Raw genomic sequence first — 16,189 nt, forward strand, 5'->3', positions numbered from 1 at the left:
GAACAACGAGGATTGTTCTCACTCCTTTTCTTCTTACTATTTTCAACACCTTGGGTATGAGAGGAAGAGGAGGAAATACATAGACGGACCGGAACACCCACGGTGTCACGAGGGCATCTACCGCTACTGCCTGAGGGTCTCTGGACCTGGCGCAATACCTCTGTAGCTTTTTGTTGAGGCGGGACGCCATCATGTCTATCTGTGGTAGTTCCCACCGACTCACAATCTGTGCGAAGACTTCTGGATGAAGTCCCCACTCTCCCGGGTGTAGGTCGTGTCTGCTGAGGAAGTCTGCTTCCCAGTTGTCCACTCCCGGAATGAACACTGCTGACAGTGCGCTTACATGATTCTCCGCCCAGCGAAGAATCCTGGTAGCTTCCGCCATTGCCGCTCTGCTCCTTGTGCCGCCTTGGTGGTTTACATGAGCCACTGCGGTGATGTTGTCTGACTGGATCAAAACTGGTTGGTCGCGAAGTAAGGCCTCCGCTTGACGTAGGGCATTTAGTTCCAGGATGTTGATGTGCAGACAAGTCTCTTGACTTGATCAAAGACCCGGGAAATTTTTTCCCTGTGTGACTGCTCCCCAACCTCGGAGGCTTGCGTCCGTGGTCACCAGGATCCAATCCTGAATGCCGAATCTGCGGCCCTCGAGAAGGTGAGCACTCTGCAGCCACCACAGGAGCGACACCCTGGCCCTGGGGGACAGGGTGATCAACCGATGCATCTGTAGATGTGATCCGGACCACTTGTCCAACAGATCCCATTGGAAAGTCCTCGCATGGAACCTGCCAAAGGGAATGGCCTCATATGAGGCCACCATCTTTCCCAGGACTCGAGTGCAATGATGCACGGACACCTGTCTTGATTTCAAAAGGTTCCTGACCAGAGTCATAAGTTCCTGGGCTTTTTCTATCGGAAGATAAACCCTTTTCTGGGTCGTATCTAGAATCATGCCCAAGAAAGGCAGACGAGTCGTAGGAACCAACTGCGACTTTGGGATATTGAGAATCTAGCCATGTTGTTGTAACACTTTCAGTGAAAGAGATACGCTGTTCAGCAACTGCTCTCTTGATCTCGCTTTAATGAGGAGATCGTCCAAGTACGGGATAATTGTGACACCCTGCTTGCGCAGGAGCACCATCATTTCCGCCATTACCTTGGTGAAAATCCTCGGAGCCGTTGAGGGACCAAACGGCAACGTCTGAAATTGGTAATGACAGTCCTGTACCGCAAATCTTAGGTACGCCTGATGAGGTGGATAAATGGGGACATGAAGGTACACATCCTTTATGTCCAGTGACACCATAAAATACCCCCCTTCCAGGCTGGCGATGACCGCTCTTAGGGATTCCATCTTGAACTTGAACCTCTTCAAGTATAGGTTCAGAGATTTTAAATTCAATATGGGTCTGACCGAACCGTCCGGTTTCGGAACCACAAACATAGTCGAATAATAACCCCTTCCCTGTTGGAGGGGAACCTCGACCACCACCTGCTGAAGATCCGGCGAGGAGGCACCTCTTCGAATTCCAGCTTGTAACCCTGAGACACAATTTCTATTGCCCAGGGATCCACCTGGGAGTGAACCCACATGTGGCTGAAATTCCGAAGACGTACCCCCACTGGCCCCGACTCCGCCAGTGGAGCCCCAGCATCATGCAGTGGATTTTGCAGAGGCCGGGGAGGACTTCTGTTCCTGGGAACTAGCAGTATTGTGTAGCTTCTTTCCTCTGCCCCTCCCTCTGGCAAGAAAGGACGCACCTCGGACTTTGTTTCTTTGTGAACGAAAGGACTGCATTTGATAATGTGGTGCTCTCTTAGGCTGTGAGGGAACATAAGGCAAAAAATTTGACTTTCCAGCCGTAGCTGTGGAGACCTGGTCAGAGAGACCTTCACCGAACAATTCCTCACCACTGTAAGGTAAAACCTCCATATGCCGTTTTGAGTCGGCATCACCTGTCCATTGCCAAGTCCACAGGACCCTTCTGGCAGAAATCGACATAGCGTTTATTCTAGAACCCAGCAGACTAATGTCTCTTTGAGCATCTCTCATATAAAAGGACAGCGTCTTTAATATGCCCCAGGGTCAATAAAACAGTATCCCTATCTAGGGTATCAAACTCCTCTGATCAGGTATCAGTCCATGCCGCTACTGCACTACAGACCCAGGCCGGCGCGATTGCCGGTCTGAGCAAGGTACCTGAATGTGTATAAATGGACTACAGGGTACCCTCCTGTTTGCGATCAGCAGCATCCTTGAGGGTAGCCGTATCCTGGGACGGCAGGGCTACCTTTTTGGATAAGTGTGTTAAAGCTTTGTCCACCCTAGGGGAGGATTCCCATCGTAACCTGTCCGTTGGCGGGAAAGGATACGCCATAAGAATCCGTTTGGAAATCTGCAGTTTTTTTTATCTGGAGATTCCCAAGCTTTTTCACATAACTCATTCAGTTCGTGTGAGGGGGGAAAAGTTACCTCAGGTTTCTTTCCCTTATACATATAAACCCTTGTGTCAGGGACAGGGGTTTCCTCTGTGATGTGCAAAACCTCCTTAATTGCTATAATCATATACCGGAGTGATTTAGCCAACTTTGGCTGTAACTTTGCATCATCGTAATCGACACTGGAGTCAGAATCCATGTCGGTATCTGTGTCAACAATTTGGGATAGTGGGCGCTTATGAGACCCAGACGGTCCCTGCGACATAGGATCAGGCACGGGTTGAGACCCTGACTGTCCCAATGCATCAGCCTTGTCTAATCTTTTATGCAAGGAATTTACATTATCATTTAAAACCTTCCACATATCCATCCAATCAGGTGTCGGCGCCGTCGGCGGAGACACCACATTCATTTGCTCCCGCTCCTCTCCCACATAGCCTTCCACATCAGACATGTCGACACAAGGCTACCGACACACCACACACACAGGGAATGTCCTTTCTGAAGACAGTTCCCCCACGAGGCCCTTTGGAGAGACAGAGAGAGTATGCCAACACACACCCCAGCGCTATATAACCCAGGAATAACACAGTAACTTAATGTTAACCCAGTGGCTGCTGTTTATATACTTTTTTGCGTCTAATTATTTGCCCCCCCCTCTCTTTTCAACCCTCTTCTACCGTGTATCAGCAGGGGAGAGCCTGGGGAGCTTCCTCTCAGCGTGCTGTGGAGAAAAAATAGCGCTGGTGAGTGCTGAGGGAGAAGCCCCACCGCCTCGGCGGCAGGCTTCTGTCCCGCTTAAATTTTATTTCTTTGGCGGGGGCTCCTACATATATACAGTGCCCAGCTCTATATATGTGTTCATTTGTCAAAATGAGGTCCCAAATGCTGCCCAGGGCGCCCCCCCCCCTGCACCCTAACAGTGACCGGAGTATGTGTAGGTGTGTGAGCAATGGCGCAGAGCTGCAGTGCTGTGCGTTACCTCCAGTGAAGATCACAAAGTTTTCTGCCGCCTGTGAGGTCTTCTTGCTTCTCATACTCACCCGGCTTCAGTCTTCCGGCTCTGCGAGGGGGACGGCGGCGCGGCTCTGGGACGGATGGCGAGGGCGAGATCCTGCGTACCGATCCCTCTGGAGCTAATGGTGTCCAGTAGCCTAAGAAGCAGGACCTAGCTTCAGAGAGTAGGGCTGCTTCTCTCCCCTCAGTCCCACGATGCAGGGAGTCTGTTGCCAGCATAGCTCCCTGAAAATAAAAAACCTAACAAAAAAACTTTCCTTCAGCAAACTCAGAAGAGCTCACTGAAAAGCACCCAGCTCCTCTGGGCACAGAATCAAACTGAGGTCTGGAGGAGGGGCAGAGAGGGAGGAGCCAGTGCACACCAGTAACTAAATTCTTTCTTAAAGTGCCCATGTCTCCTGCGGAGCCCGTCTCTTCCCCATGGTCCTTACGGAGTCCCCAGCATCCTCTAGGACGTTAGATAAATACTTGGTAACCTGTCCGTCAAACTGCATATTTGTGTTTTACATGCATATTATTTACTAGGCAAAAAGGTTTACTTAAGGCCCCCATCCACTAGTCAGATTTGGGCAGTTTTCTTCAGATTTCGATGCATCTGACCGTCATATCTGAAGAAAAGTGTCACATCGGATGGCTCTTCAGATCCAATGCTCACTCCCGTGTCAGATTTGTCTGAACTACAGATCTCTGAGGCTGCCCCAACTATTTATCTGAATCTGAAGAAAACAGGTGCACATCGGAGTGTTTTTTTTACTTCAGATGTATCTGATCAGATTCATCTGAAGCGTCACTTGACTGGCATCTCCCTGACCACTCCCACCCACCAAGAGGGGGAACAGCGGCAGCAGCAGCATCAGATCAATCACATGTAGCATGTGTGCATCAGATATATCTGAAGTGAATGTAATGAAAATTAAAGCCAGGGTCTGATCCGATTCCCGGGACGCTCCCGGTAGAGTTCAAGAGAAATCTGATGCTATCTGCAGTTCAGACAAGTCTGAGTAGTGGATGGCCACCTTTAGTTATATATGTATATAAATATTTACGTGTATTTAATAATGTTATTTCAGATCTACACATCACACCAGATCTATGCCTAATCACAACACTAAATGCACCTCTACATATGCACACACATAGGTGGCCAATGTTTAAGGAAGATAATGTCTCTATAGTAGGCTACCGGAAACCCATTTCCTAGCAACGGATTCCCCAAGACTGTCAAACAAACCCTTCCTACAATGTAGTTAGAGCATGTTTCCCTACAGAAAGTAAACTACTATGGTTAAAGAGAACAGGGGGAAGTGCGGGGGGGGGGGGGGAGGGGGGGAAGGGGTTATGGTTTATAAAGAACAGATAGTTATGTGTGCTTTGGGTACATTACGGTTCATTGAAATGTATTTTTCAGCTTTAAAATTGTGTGTCATGTATGTGGACGCAACATTTCAGTGTGTCATGTCACAAAAGTTTGAGATACTCTGTTCAAAACCACAGCTGGGCCAACCCTTCTAAATCGGGCCTGGGGGAAAGTTTAGCCAGAAACAGTGGCATTTACATTTATTTGATTAATGAGACCAATAGTAAAGAATATGTGATCCAAACAGGAAAACGATTAACGTGTAGCAAAGCATGGTATTATCATTTACACCAGAACAATTTTATAGTAACACTGTAGTACGGATTATGTCATTCATCATAAAAAGAGGATACTTATGATCAAAGCTATACCACAGCCTGAACACCCAGGCACTTTCCTGTTTGGTGCGACTCGTTCCAATAGAATCTCCAACATCCTACAAAAAGATAAAATTACACAAATCAGCAAAAACTACTCTTTAACATATAGATCTCCAATCACAATATAAAAAGCATTTTTAATTGATCTATGTCCAATTGTAACGATGAAAGGAATCACAGTATACTTTCTTACACGTGGCTATGAATACTATAAATAACTAAGATACTGTAAAAGAAAGTCATGTCCACTCTATAGCAATGTTGTATCGGACATGTTATTATAATCAGTCTGTAGACAAATATCGTGGGTAACTTAGGATCCATGAGTTAATACATGTGTGGTATGAAATGTCAACATTCATTATGACACTATAATCTTGACATGGTCCGAATATTCAGAGTGTCGGCAACTGAAATAATGTTTATATTTTCAGCCTGCTATTTCTAGCCTTACCCTAATTGTAGCCTAACCCTAACCCCAAGCAGAACACGCTTTGGACATGTTGACATTTTATGGACATTCTGGATGTTGACATTCAGACTACATCAAGTTAATATAGCTATCTAGAAAATACTTAATGATGTGAAGTAAAAGGCAATTTGGATTGAACGCCAATAACTCCACTTTCAAGAAAATGGTTTTCATTGAACTATACTGTACATATTCACTAACATAACATCAATTTCTGGCCTCCTGGAGATAGACTGTTCAGTTTCGTTGCTTGAAAAAAAACAAAAAACCAGAGACTGGTATGCCATTGCCATTCTGGAAAAGTCTTTTCCGTCTCTTTCTATTTCAAACTATGCAAGATTCCATGATTAATGCCTGTCAGAGGGAAGAAATGGTTTGGTATAGAATATTCTGGTGCACAGAATCCAGATGGCCAGAATGCAGACAACGGCATCCCAATGATCAGAATTTTGACTGTAAGTATTGGCGTTAGGCACTAGGAGGAGGGCCAGGGTTAGTATGTGGGAAGGGGGCGACTAGGGTTAGGCTGCAGGAGGGGTGAGTTATGATTAGGGTTCAAATACTTACCAAAGTCCGTCAGGACTTTGAATGTTGGGATGCCGCTCTTGGGTAAGTATTTAATTATAACTCACCCCTCCTGCAGCCTAACCCTAATCTCCCCCTCCCACATACTAACCCTAATCGCCCCCTCCCACATACTAACCCTGACCCTCCTCCTAGTGCCTAACTCCAATACTTACAGTCAAAATTCTGATCGTTGGGATGCCGTTGTCGACATTCTGACCGTCGAGATCCTGAGCACCAGGTGCCATAAAGAGTTGTCTTACTGCCAATATTTGGAGCACTTGGCAGGTACTGTCTCAGCTTCTTTCATTGGAACAGTATCGCCTCCCCAAGCAAATTAAGGGGAGTGAGGAGGTTTCTGTTAAAGTGTATCTCAGTCAGGGCCCCAGTACTATTGTTTATGCAGACTTTGACTACTATTTACATCAGCAGGAGCCTAATTAGGTTTTGGATATATATACCGAGAGAATTATGTCCACATGTATATTTATTAGTGGCTATGAAGCTATTTGTAATCATTGGAAGCTAGATGGACAATGAACGGTCAGTTCAGTTTTTATTTATTGATAGATTTTAATAAATTGTTACAGTAACAGCCTTATTTATTACCAATTATTTATACAGAGCGCACATATTCTGCAGCGCTTTACAGATAATATTTGTCCATTCACATCTGCCCCTGCCCCAGTGGAGCATACACTCTATGTTCACATGGATACACTAGGATTAATTTTTGTCTGGAGCCAATTAACCTACCAGTATATTTTTGGAATGTGGGAAGAAACTGGAGCACCCGAAGGAAACCCACGCAAGCACAGGGAGAATATACAAACTGCACACAGTTAGGGCCATGGTGGGAATTGAACCCATGACCTCAGTGCTGTGAGGCAGTAATGCTAATCATTGCACCAGCCGTACTATCTTGCCTTTTTTTGTGTTAATACAAGCGCAGACATCTACTAATCTTTTTCCTTTGACTCTTAGGGAATAGACAGCAATCCCTCAGTTGTCAGCTGCTGTATTGACAGAGGTTCACCCCTGAACATAAGCACACCAATTTCTCTTTTTGGTATGCAAGATTCCAGTTTGGTGATGTCATGCTGTACATAAAAAGTAGACACTGGTTAGAGCTTCTATTATTTTTCTTTAAATGGATTATGCAAATTGTAATTTATTACCACAATTATTGCATATATCCATTATAAGTAATGTACACAGCCTCTCCCCCATATGTTGAATTAAATAGTTGTTTTAAATCAATTTAAAAGAAAATGGCCATTTTCTTAAAATTCTAACACAATATTTATCCAATCCCCCCATATTTTTGGACTCATTCTGTATCTATCGTTCAAAGGGGTTTTCCACTTTAAACTATTAAATTTACTTAGTCCCTTTTCAGTAACAGTACTTTTGCATGAGTTCCTCCCTCCGGTATACCTACCATTCGCTCAATAAAAGATCAAGCTAAATACAGTGAATTGATAGGCGCTCCTAACAAAGAACTATTATTGGGAACAAGAGTGAGCAAAAAATGGGATTTTGGTACTTACCAGGTAAATCCTTTTCTTTGAATCCATAGGGGGCACTGGAGTACTCTTGGGATATGGACGGGGCGTAGCCGGGAATGGCACATTTAAATATTTAAATTAGTAACTGGCTACCCCCTCCATACTCCCATAGAGACTTCAGTATTTTTACTGAGCCGAACAGGAGCGATAGAGAGGATGAACCATAGAGAATTACATATAACATTATATGAACCCTAGAGAATTATACAACATTATAATATAATGGTCAACACTAAAGTTGACACATAACGTAACTGATAACTATCAGTTGACACCATAATAGATATCACCCTAACATCGACCATTGGTGATAATGTGTTACCATAAGATCCACTGAATTTACAACAAGACAGGTAAAAACTGCTCTGGGTGGGCGTCCAGTGCCCCCTATGAATTCAAAGAAAAGGATTTACCTGGTAGGTACCAAAATCCCATTTTCTTTTTCATCCACTAGGGGTCATTGGAGTACTCTTGGGACGTACCGAAGTTTCCCGTTGGGCGGGAGAGCTGTTTGGCACCTGTAACACTATACGGCCAAAGCTAGATGCTGATGCCGTAAACGTAGCCAACTTGGAAAAGCGCACCAGAAAGCGTACTGATGGTCATGCACAGATGACCATGTCGCAGCTCGTCTAAGTTGCGTCGTAGACGCTCCACGACCTACTGCCCCTGACGTTCCCAAAGAACGTGTGGAATGGTCCGACACTGACGTAGGCGGTTGTAGCCTGACCATGACGTTCCTAAGAACGTGTGAAATGGTCTGACCCTGATGTAGGCGGTTGTAGCCTGCCCATGACGTTACGAAGAACTTAGCCTATGATGAAGCTAAATCTGACGTATGGCATAAGGTCTGCTTGGAAGCTGGCCAAGCCATCTTAACTACATAATAGAGAACAAACAATGAGTCTGTTTTACGTACACTTGAGGTTTGGACTATATCAACGCGTATTGCGCGTACCACATCTAAAGTAACTGAAATTCCTGAACCTTCTGATAACACAGGAACTACGATTGATTTAGTGATGTGTAACATCTTTGGTCAGAACAACGGAATTCGCACGAAGTTCCACTCTATGATGATAAAACACCAGATACGGTGGTTTGGATGACAAAGCACTCAATGTTAAAACACGTCTTGCCGATGCCACGGCTAAAACAACCTGTTTTCCAAATGAGAACTTAACCTCCACTTGATGCAAGGGTTCAAAATATGAACATTGTACCAAATCTAACTCAAAGGCCGTCCTCTGAGGACACCTTGCAGGAAGGTGTGTAAAATCGGCAAAAGAGCGAAAACGCCTTTAAAGGTAAATTGACAAAGCAAAGACCTGCACTTTGGCTTTTAGTCCTCCACCTAGCCCAGTCTGTAAAAAAATATTTTAAAAACAAAAAGACTGTTAACCTGAAAGATTATGTCGGAACCTTCCGAGCTTCACACCAACCTAATATAGACACGCTACTGAGCTGCCGTAACTGTCTTCTTAGCCCGTAACATGGTTGGTAGAACAAATTACAGAACGTTCTCTCTGCTGAAGAGGACGGTTATAACAGCTACCCCGTCAAACGCAGCCACGTTAAATCGGGGTAAAAGAACAGACCTTGTTGTAACAGGTCCTCACGTGGCGGAAGCGGTCAAGGATCGGCTGCGAGTAGGTCGCGGAGATCCGAGAACCATGCTCTTCCAGGCAAATGCGGCACCCCTAGTATGACAGTCGTGGACTCTTGTGTGGTCCGCTTTAGCAACCGAGGAAGCAGCGGAAACGGTGGAAACCGATGCACAAAACTGTACGGCCACGCAATTGTGAGCATCCACTGCCACAGCCTTTGGAGCCCTTGTTGTGGCCACAAACTGGAATGTTTGATGACTGTTGGCGACATGCCATTAGATCCCTGGGTAATTCCACTGCTAGACCATCATCTGGAACGCTTGAAAAGCCAAATCCCAGTTGCCTGGATGAACATGTTGACAGCCGGGTAAGCTGCCTTCCAGTTGTCCTTCCAGAGCAAACACTGGCGACAATATCACCTGGTGACGGTCGACCCAATTGAGGATTCGAGCCACCTCCCGCATGGCCATGCGACCTTGAATTTCTCCTTGTCTCTGAGATCGGAGCATGTGCACCGCTTGGTGCAGTGCGTTGGAAATTGGGCTGAGTACTAGGTCAGTTAATTGACAGCAATCTTCCGTGATCTGACCAGAGACTCTGAAGTTGACCAGTTTGGACCACAGGTCCCCCAACCTCTGAGACTCGCGTCCGTTGCAAGAATTATCCAATTGCAGACGCCGAACTTTCTCCCTGCGGTGAGATTGTGTACTTGTAGCCACCAGGGTAGTGATACTCTGGCCCTTGGAGACAACCGCACTTCCTGATGAATGTGTATGCGACCGCCGTCGCGTTGTCTGACTGCACTTGGCAGTAGATGCGTGCAATGACATCCAGGTGAAAATGACCTGAGTGAACTCCTGCGAACTGGAGTGCGTGGAAAGATGTCACTCTCTTTCCAAATAGTGGAATGGCACAAATGCACCGAGTCAGTCTGTGGAATTGCGTACTAACCGTACATGATGACGAACACTTTGTGTTGTGTTCAGTCAGGGAAAACCGTGTATCCCGGAATCATTTCTATGGATAAATCCTTGTGACGGAATGAGGGTTGATCTCCTGAGGTTGACAATTCAACCGCGCTGACCGACGCCATTGTACGTTAGTAAGGCACGTTGCAGGAATAAGCATCGAGACGGAGCATTGATGAGCAGATCTCCAAAGTACGGAACTGTTATCCCTCTCAGGGATCTGAGATGAACTATCATAACAGCCTTTACTTGTGACTACCCGAGGTGCCGATAAGAAGCCAAACGGTAGCGTTTGAAAGCAAGAAAGTTTTTACAGCAAATCATAAGTAGGCCTGATTCGTCTAAATACGAGATCCATCGTAATCCGGTACTACTGCGGATCCAACCTGTAGTCACCGACTGCAAGTATTCCATGACTACTCTGTAGCAAGCGACGCACTGTCTGCAGGGTCAGTATCGGACTGACAGTCATCTATTTTTGGAACTATCCCAAACTGAAATATAACCGCGACTTGGGTGTTGACTGCGGTATCAGACTACTGAGACGACTAGAGCCTGTGTCCTCTGCAGGACCGCCGACTTGTCCTCTGACCTAGGCAGATCTGTTTTGCCAATGGCAATGAAGGGAAACGGTTAACTGGATTTTAATAATCTGTGAATCCAACTCTGCGGATCCACCCAACTGTGGATGTCCACAACTGACGATCGGAGAAGCTGGAACCCCATTATGGCACTGTCTTGTCAGTGACTTAGGTGTAAAGGCCACTGAAACCTGGTTAGAGAGATCTGGAAGTAGTGGCAGTACCATAACCGTAGTCCACCACATGTTCTGTGTATGGCAGCTCCTGTAGCAGGGCGCCGAATGAACTGAGGCGTAAAGACAATATCCTGAGTAGTTCCCTTCAGGAATTGAGTATACAATGATAGGAAATCAGATTATCCTCTGCTAAAAGAAAGTGTCTAAGACAGGACCGAACCCCTAACCAGCGCAAGGTAAAGCCTCTATTCTCGTTTGAAATCCGACTCCGCCTGTTAAGAACGTAGCCAAAGTGGACGTCGTGCCGCAACTAGTAAAGCTGAAAAGCGAGTACAAAACCGGCCAACGGCCACAGAAGCTGTAAACAGCGATGAGTGTAAGGTCGTCTTCTTGTAGGGCAACGTGAACTGGAGTGCCATGCCACTACAGCCTTGTTAACCCAACTCCCCCCAAAGCAGAGCGAAGCCACACTCCTACTGCTGTATGCTGTAAGGTATGCTCCGACGGGTAATAAAAAAAAAAAAAAAAAATGTCGTTGGCTGAAACCGACAAGGGATAACAGTTGAGAACCTGACGTACTGGCCTATTGGGCTGGCGGTGAATTGACCGAAACTAATCTAGCTGAAACAGTCAATTTATAAAACAAATAAGCACACTATGTCCCCTCAGGCAGTACATGCGCCCGCATTCCTCCAAAGAGGATCGGCAAAGGTCCGTCCGTGCAGCCGAATTTGTCAGACATACAGTCTGACCAACTTTGCAGTGAAGCTGCTTGTTTGACTTTGCATTAGACTGACTGATTATGTACACCGAGCAGCAAGGACAGACCCGTACTGGGACTTAGTGTACCACGTAAGTTAAGTGTGTACAAATCTGCATTACAGTGCACGTGTGCTTGTACAAAACAATTAAAATTCCTAACACCTCGGCTCCTCCAGAGGCTGAGTGTAGTAGGGCAGCAACTTCCTGGGAAGAACCAGGAAGTAATGTTAAAATGGTGTCCAGCCATGTGCTTGCTTATTGCAAGAATAGTAATGTTATCTGATACACCAAACTCGATATACACATACTAAATATATATATATATATATATATATATATATATATATATATATATATATATATATATATATATATATATATATATATATATATATAGATTTCCAGAAAGAAACAGCGGCACTCGAGGATTTAATGAAAAGTACTTTTCATTAAATCCTCGAGTGCCGCTGTTTCTTTCTGGAAATCTGCATCTTCACCACAGAAGGCACCGGGGTCCCTGACGCCTGATAGGAGAGTGCCAGTCCCATTTGGGATATCTATCTATATATATATCTATATATATATCTATATATATATCTATATATATCTATATCTATATATATATATATATATATATATATATATATATATATATATATATATATATATATATATATATATATATATATATATATATATATATATATATATATATATACACATACATACATACATACACACACACACACACAGGTTGAGTATCCCATATCCAAATATTCCGAAATACGGAATATTCCGAAATACGGACTTTTTTGACTGAGAGTGAGATAGTGAAACCTTTGTTTTTGATGGCTCAATGTACACAAACTTTGTTTAATACACAAAGTTATAAAAAATATTGGCTAAAATTACCTTCAGGCTGTGTGTATTAGGTGTATATGTAACATAAATGCATTCTGTGCTTATATTTAGGTCCCATCACCATGATATCTCATTATGGTATGCAATTATTCCAAAATACGGAAAAATCCCATATCCAAAATAACTCTGGTCCCAAGCATTTTGGATAAGGGATACTCAACCTGTGTGTGTGTGTGTGTATATATATATATATATATATATATATATATATATATATATATATATATATATATATATATATATATAGTAGGAGAATGGAACGGCACTCGTATAAGCATTACAATGGACCCGGTGCCTTCCACAACAGTAAAGTAGACACACATGCACAGAGAGGCGGCACTCACGGCTAGTTGTTTTCAAGGACAAAAAAACGCCACACAAGAGGCTTAACCTCTTGTGTGGCGTTTTTTGTCCTTGAAAACAACTAGCCGTGAGTGCCGCCTCTCTGTGCATATATATATATATATATATATATATATATATATATATATATATATATATATATATATACATACACACACACACACACAACCAGATAGAGATAGATATATATATATCCATCTATCTCTATATCTATAATTGTGGCCCCCTCACAGGCTTAATAGCCTGAGCTGTTTGCTGCCTAAACGCAGCTTAGTTATTGGGGCCTCCCTGCGGCCATTCCCCCACTTTCTCCTGCAGCGTTGGACCACGGCAGCTATGAGAGCTGTCCGTGGTCATTGCAGACTTACCCCCCTCCCTGTTGCCTCCCCTTGAGCTCCGTGTATTGCGTAGACAGGAGCCGGGGAGCGGCGGAAGTAGGGACCGGGGAGCGGCGGGACTGGAGCGGCTGGTGGCCGTAGCGGACTTGCCGGAGATTGGGAAGCGGAGGAAAGAGCGGGCCGCGGCAGTAGCTGTCCGCGGTCAGCTCGTCCGCTCTCCCCTCCCGAGCCGCTGTGTGAATCTTGAAATCGAGGAGGGCGGCATACGGAGATGCGGGGAGCAGCGAGCGTCCCTGCAGTAGTGTCGGGTATTGCTCGCTGGCTCCCCCTGCAAGCGCCCAGCGGCTTACCCCCTATTACTACGGCGCTGGCAGCTGTGACCGGAGAGCTCAGTGCGTATCCGGTCACTTGCCCACTACCTCCCCGCTATTTTCCAATAAAAAAAAAAGGAGGCTCTGCTCTGCTGTGTGGGGAGAGTGTGGCAGGCAGCATTTTCTTATAAACACATGCAGACTTTCTAAAATAAAAATAAATGAGTGAGCGGCGGCAGTGAGAGCTGCCTAACCGCTCAGTTCCTGCACCACCCGTAAAGGCCATAACGGGGCTTCTTTGCTAAGCACCGTCCCGCTTCCATGTGCCGACGGAGGCTGCAGTCAGCTCTTTGAAAAAATAAATATATATATATATATATATATATATATATATATATATATTTATATTCTGCAGGTAGTCCGCCCGTGGCCGAGAGGGTGCTCTTTTTAGAGAGGACCGACACGCCAGTAGCTGCGTATAGCAGCTTCCACTATCCCGGACCCACGCCTTTTGGAAGGGGGGAAGGGATGTGGATAAAGTGAAAAATAAAAATAAAAACCTTGAAGTTTTCTGTGGAACTGACATCCACTAGTACCTTCCCGACTGGAGGCACAGAAAAATACTGAAGTCTCTATGGGAGTATGGAGGGGGTAACCAGTTACTAATTTAAATATTTAAATGTGCCATTCCCGGCTACGCCCCATATCCCAAGAGTACTCCAGTGACCCCTAGTGGATGAAAAAGAAATTAATAGCTATAGGAAAAAAACATATTAATGATCAATTAATGTTAAATACTAAAATGTAATACTGCATGCATTTACATTTTACAGACATTAATGCAATGAACACAAATAACAAAAATCCGGTTAGATGCTCTAACATGTAGTACAGTCACAGCAATAATAACTGAGGGTATAGTTACTTACACCATGTAGCACTTGAAAACTGTCAGTAGTTGGAGGTGGGTCTTGATCGGGATCTACACCAACCCTGGTACAGATATTAAAAAATGAGGTTCAATCAACTTAGAAAAGATCTAATTCTATTAAATACTGTGTGGGAAGTGTGATAAAAGCATGCTGAGCAATACAAGAGTTTTAGAAGTAAAGCCTTTTATGTACCAGGGCAGAAAATTACATTGTTATTAGTCTTGAAAACCCACACAAATGCAAACTGATTAGCCATTAGTTAAACATGGGGATTACAGGTAACCTCAAATACTGAAACTAGCTGCTGGGACAACAGTTATTACACTGGCCCAGTACTGTACACGCAAGGTTGTAGCATCAATTTGTTCACACTATGAAGCATTAGTTTCCATTTTGTTGATAGTCCGATGAGCCCAGCTTTCCTTCCATCCAGACAATATTTACCATGATACTGGTTGCCACCTAACCCAAAAGCAAATTAGCTCCACTGCCAGGCTCAGTGGCTTGCACTGTGTTTATTCTTTATCCATCACCCACTGCTTTCCAAATGTATTTTTTTGCCGTTGTGGCAAAAAAAGTGAAATGTTTGTTTCAGAAGAATTTTCCAAAAGGGTTCTGGCCATCTGCATATCATTTTGTATACTTTAGAGACTAACTTTTGTGATAGAAAAGATCTCCCTACTGCCAATTTCCTCATGGAAATGTGATTTGGTTAAGCCTGGATGTGCTGCAGATCATATTTTTTGGAGACCTAAACTTTTCTACATGCCATTTTGGTGGAATGCGGGTTGTACGCTGCAAATCTAACCAGTCACAGAACAGTACTAAAAACCAGATAAAATGAATGAAAACAATAACGTTTTTTCGTGACTGGTAGTGAGTTGATAATATCTCGCGTACCCCACTCACACAAAAGTAAGTGATGATGTGCCCATCAAGGTTTCTTTTATATAGTAACTCTCACAGCTTCCAAGTGAACAGACATAAAGCCAAAACAAGATGTTAACACAGGCGTACCCAGAACTCACACAGGATGTGTATAGGACACTCCAATAAAGGTATCTTTAATCAGTGATTCTTATAGGCAAGGGGTACCCCAACTCACACTGAAACTGTAGGGTCAACTCCTGTCAAGGTATCTTTACGCTGTAATGGTTCTTCTAGCGAGCCTTAATAATTTAACCATTCAATTAATGGTAACAGATTTGCATCTGCCGAGATCTTGTAAATGCTGCAAATCGGTATGTGAATATTCCAAAGGAACTCAAATGAAGAGAATGACGTCCATAAAAACAAATTTTAATCCATCCAGAGTCAAGTAAAAAACTTAAAAGATTACAAAAGTATTAAAAAAGGAATTGTTGACAAAGTCTCTTTGTATATTATCCTTTCAGTGGTAGAACAAATGTCGAAGTCAAAAATATTACATAAAA

The 16,189-nt window shown here is 44.2% G+C and overlaps 1 protein-coding gene across 3 annotated transcripts in view; it reads right to left on the bottom strand.

The window, feature by feature from the left end:
• Positions 1-16,189, bottom strand: part of SLC9A7 (solute carrier family 9 member A7) — a 291,022-nt gene that overhangs the window by 11,318 nt on the left and 263,515 nt on the right. For all 3 annotated transcript variants that reach the window (XM_063953067.1, XM_063953066.1, XM_063953068.1), the window contains 2 exons: positions 14,754-14,817; positions 5,167-5,249 (listed from right to left, as the gene is read on the bottom strand). In XM_063953067.1, coding sequence (XP_063809137.1) covers positions 5,167-5,249; positions 14,754-14,817 — 147 coding nt within the window. The remainder of the gene's footprint in view (positions 1-5,166; positions 5,250-14,753; positions 14,818-16,189) is intronic.

Source organism: Pseudophryne corroboree, chromosome 2 (genome assembly GCF_028390025.1).
Source record: "Pseudophryne corroboree isolate aPseCor3 chromosome 2, aPseCor3.hap2, whole genome shotgun sequence".
Lineage (NCBI taxonomy): Eukaryota > Metazoa > Chordata > Amphibia > Anura > Myobatrachidae > Pseudophryne > Pseudophryne corroboree.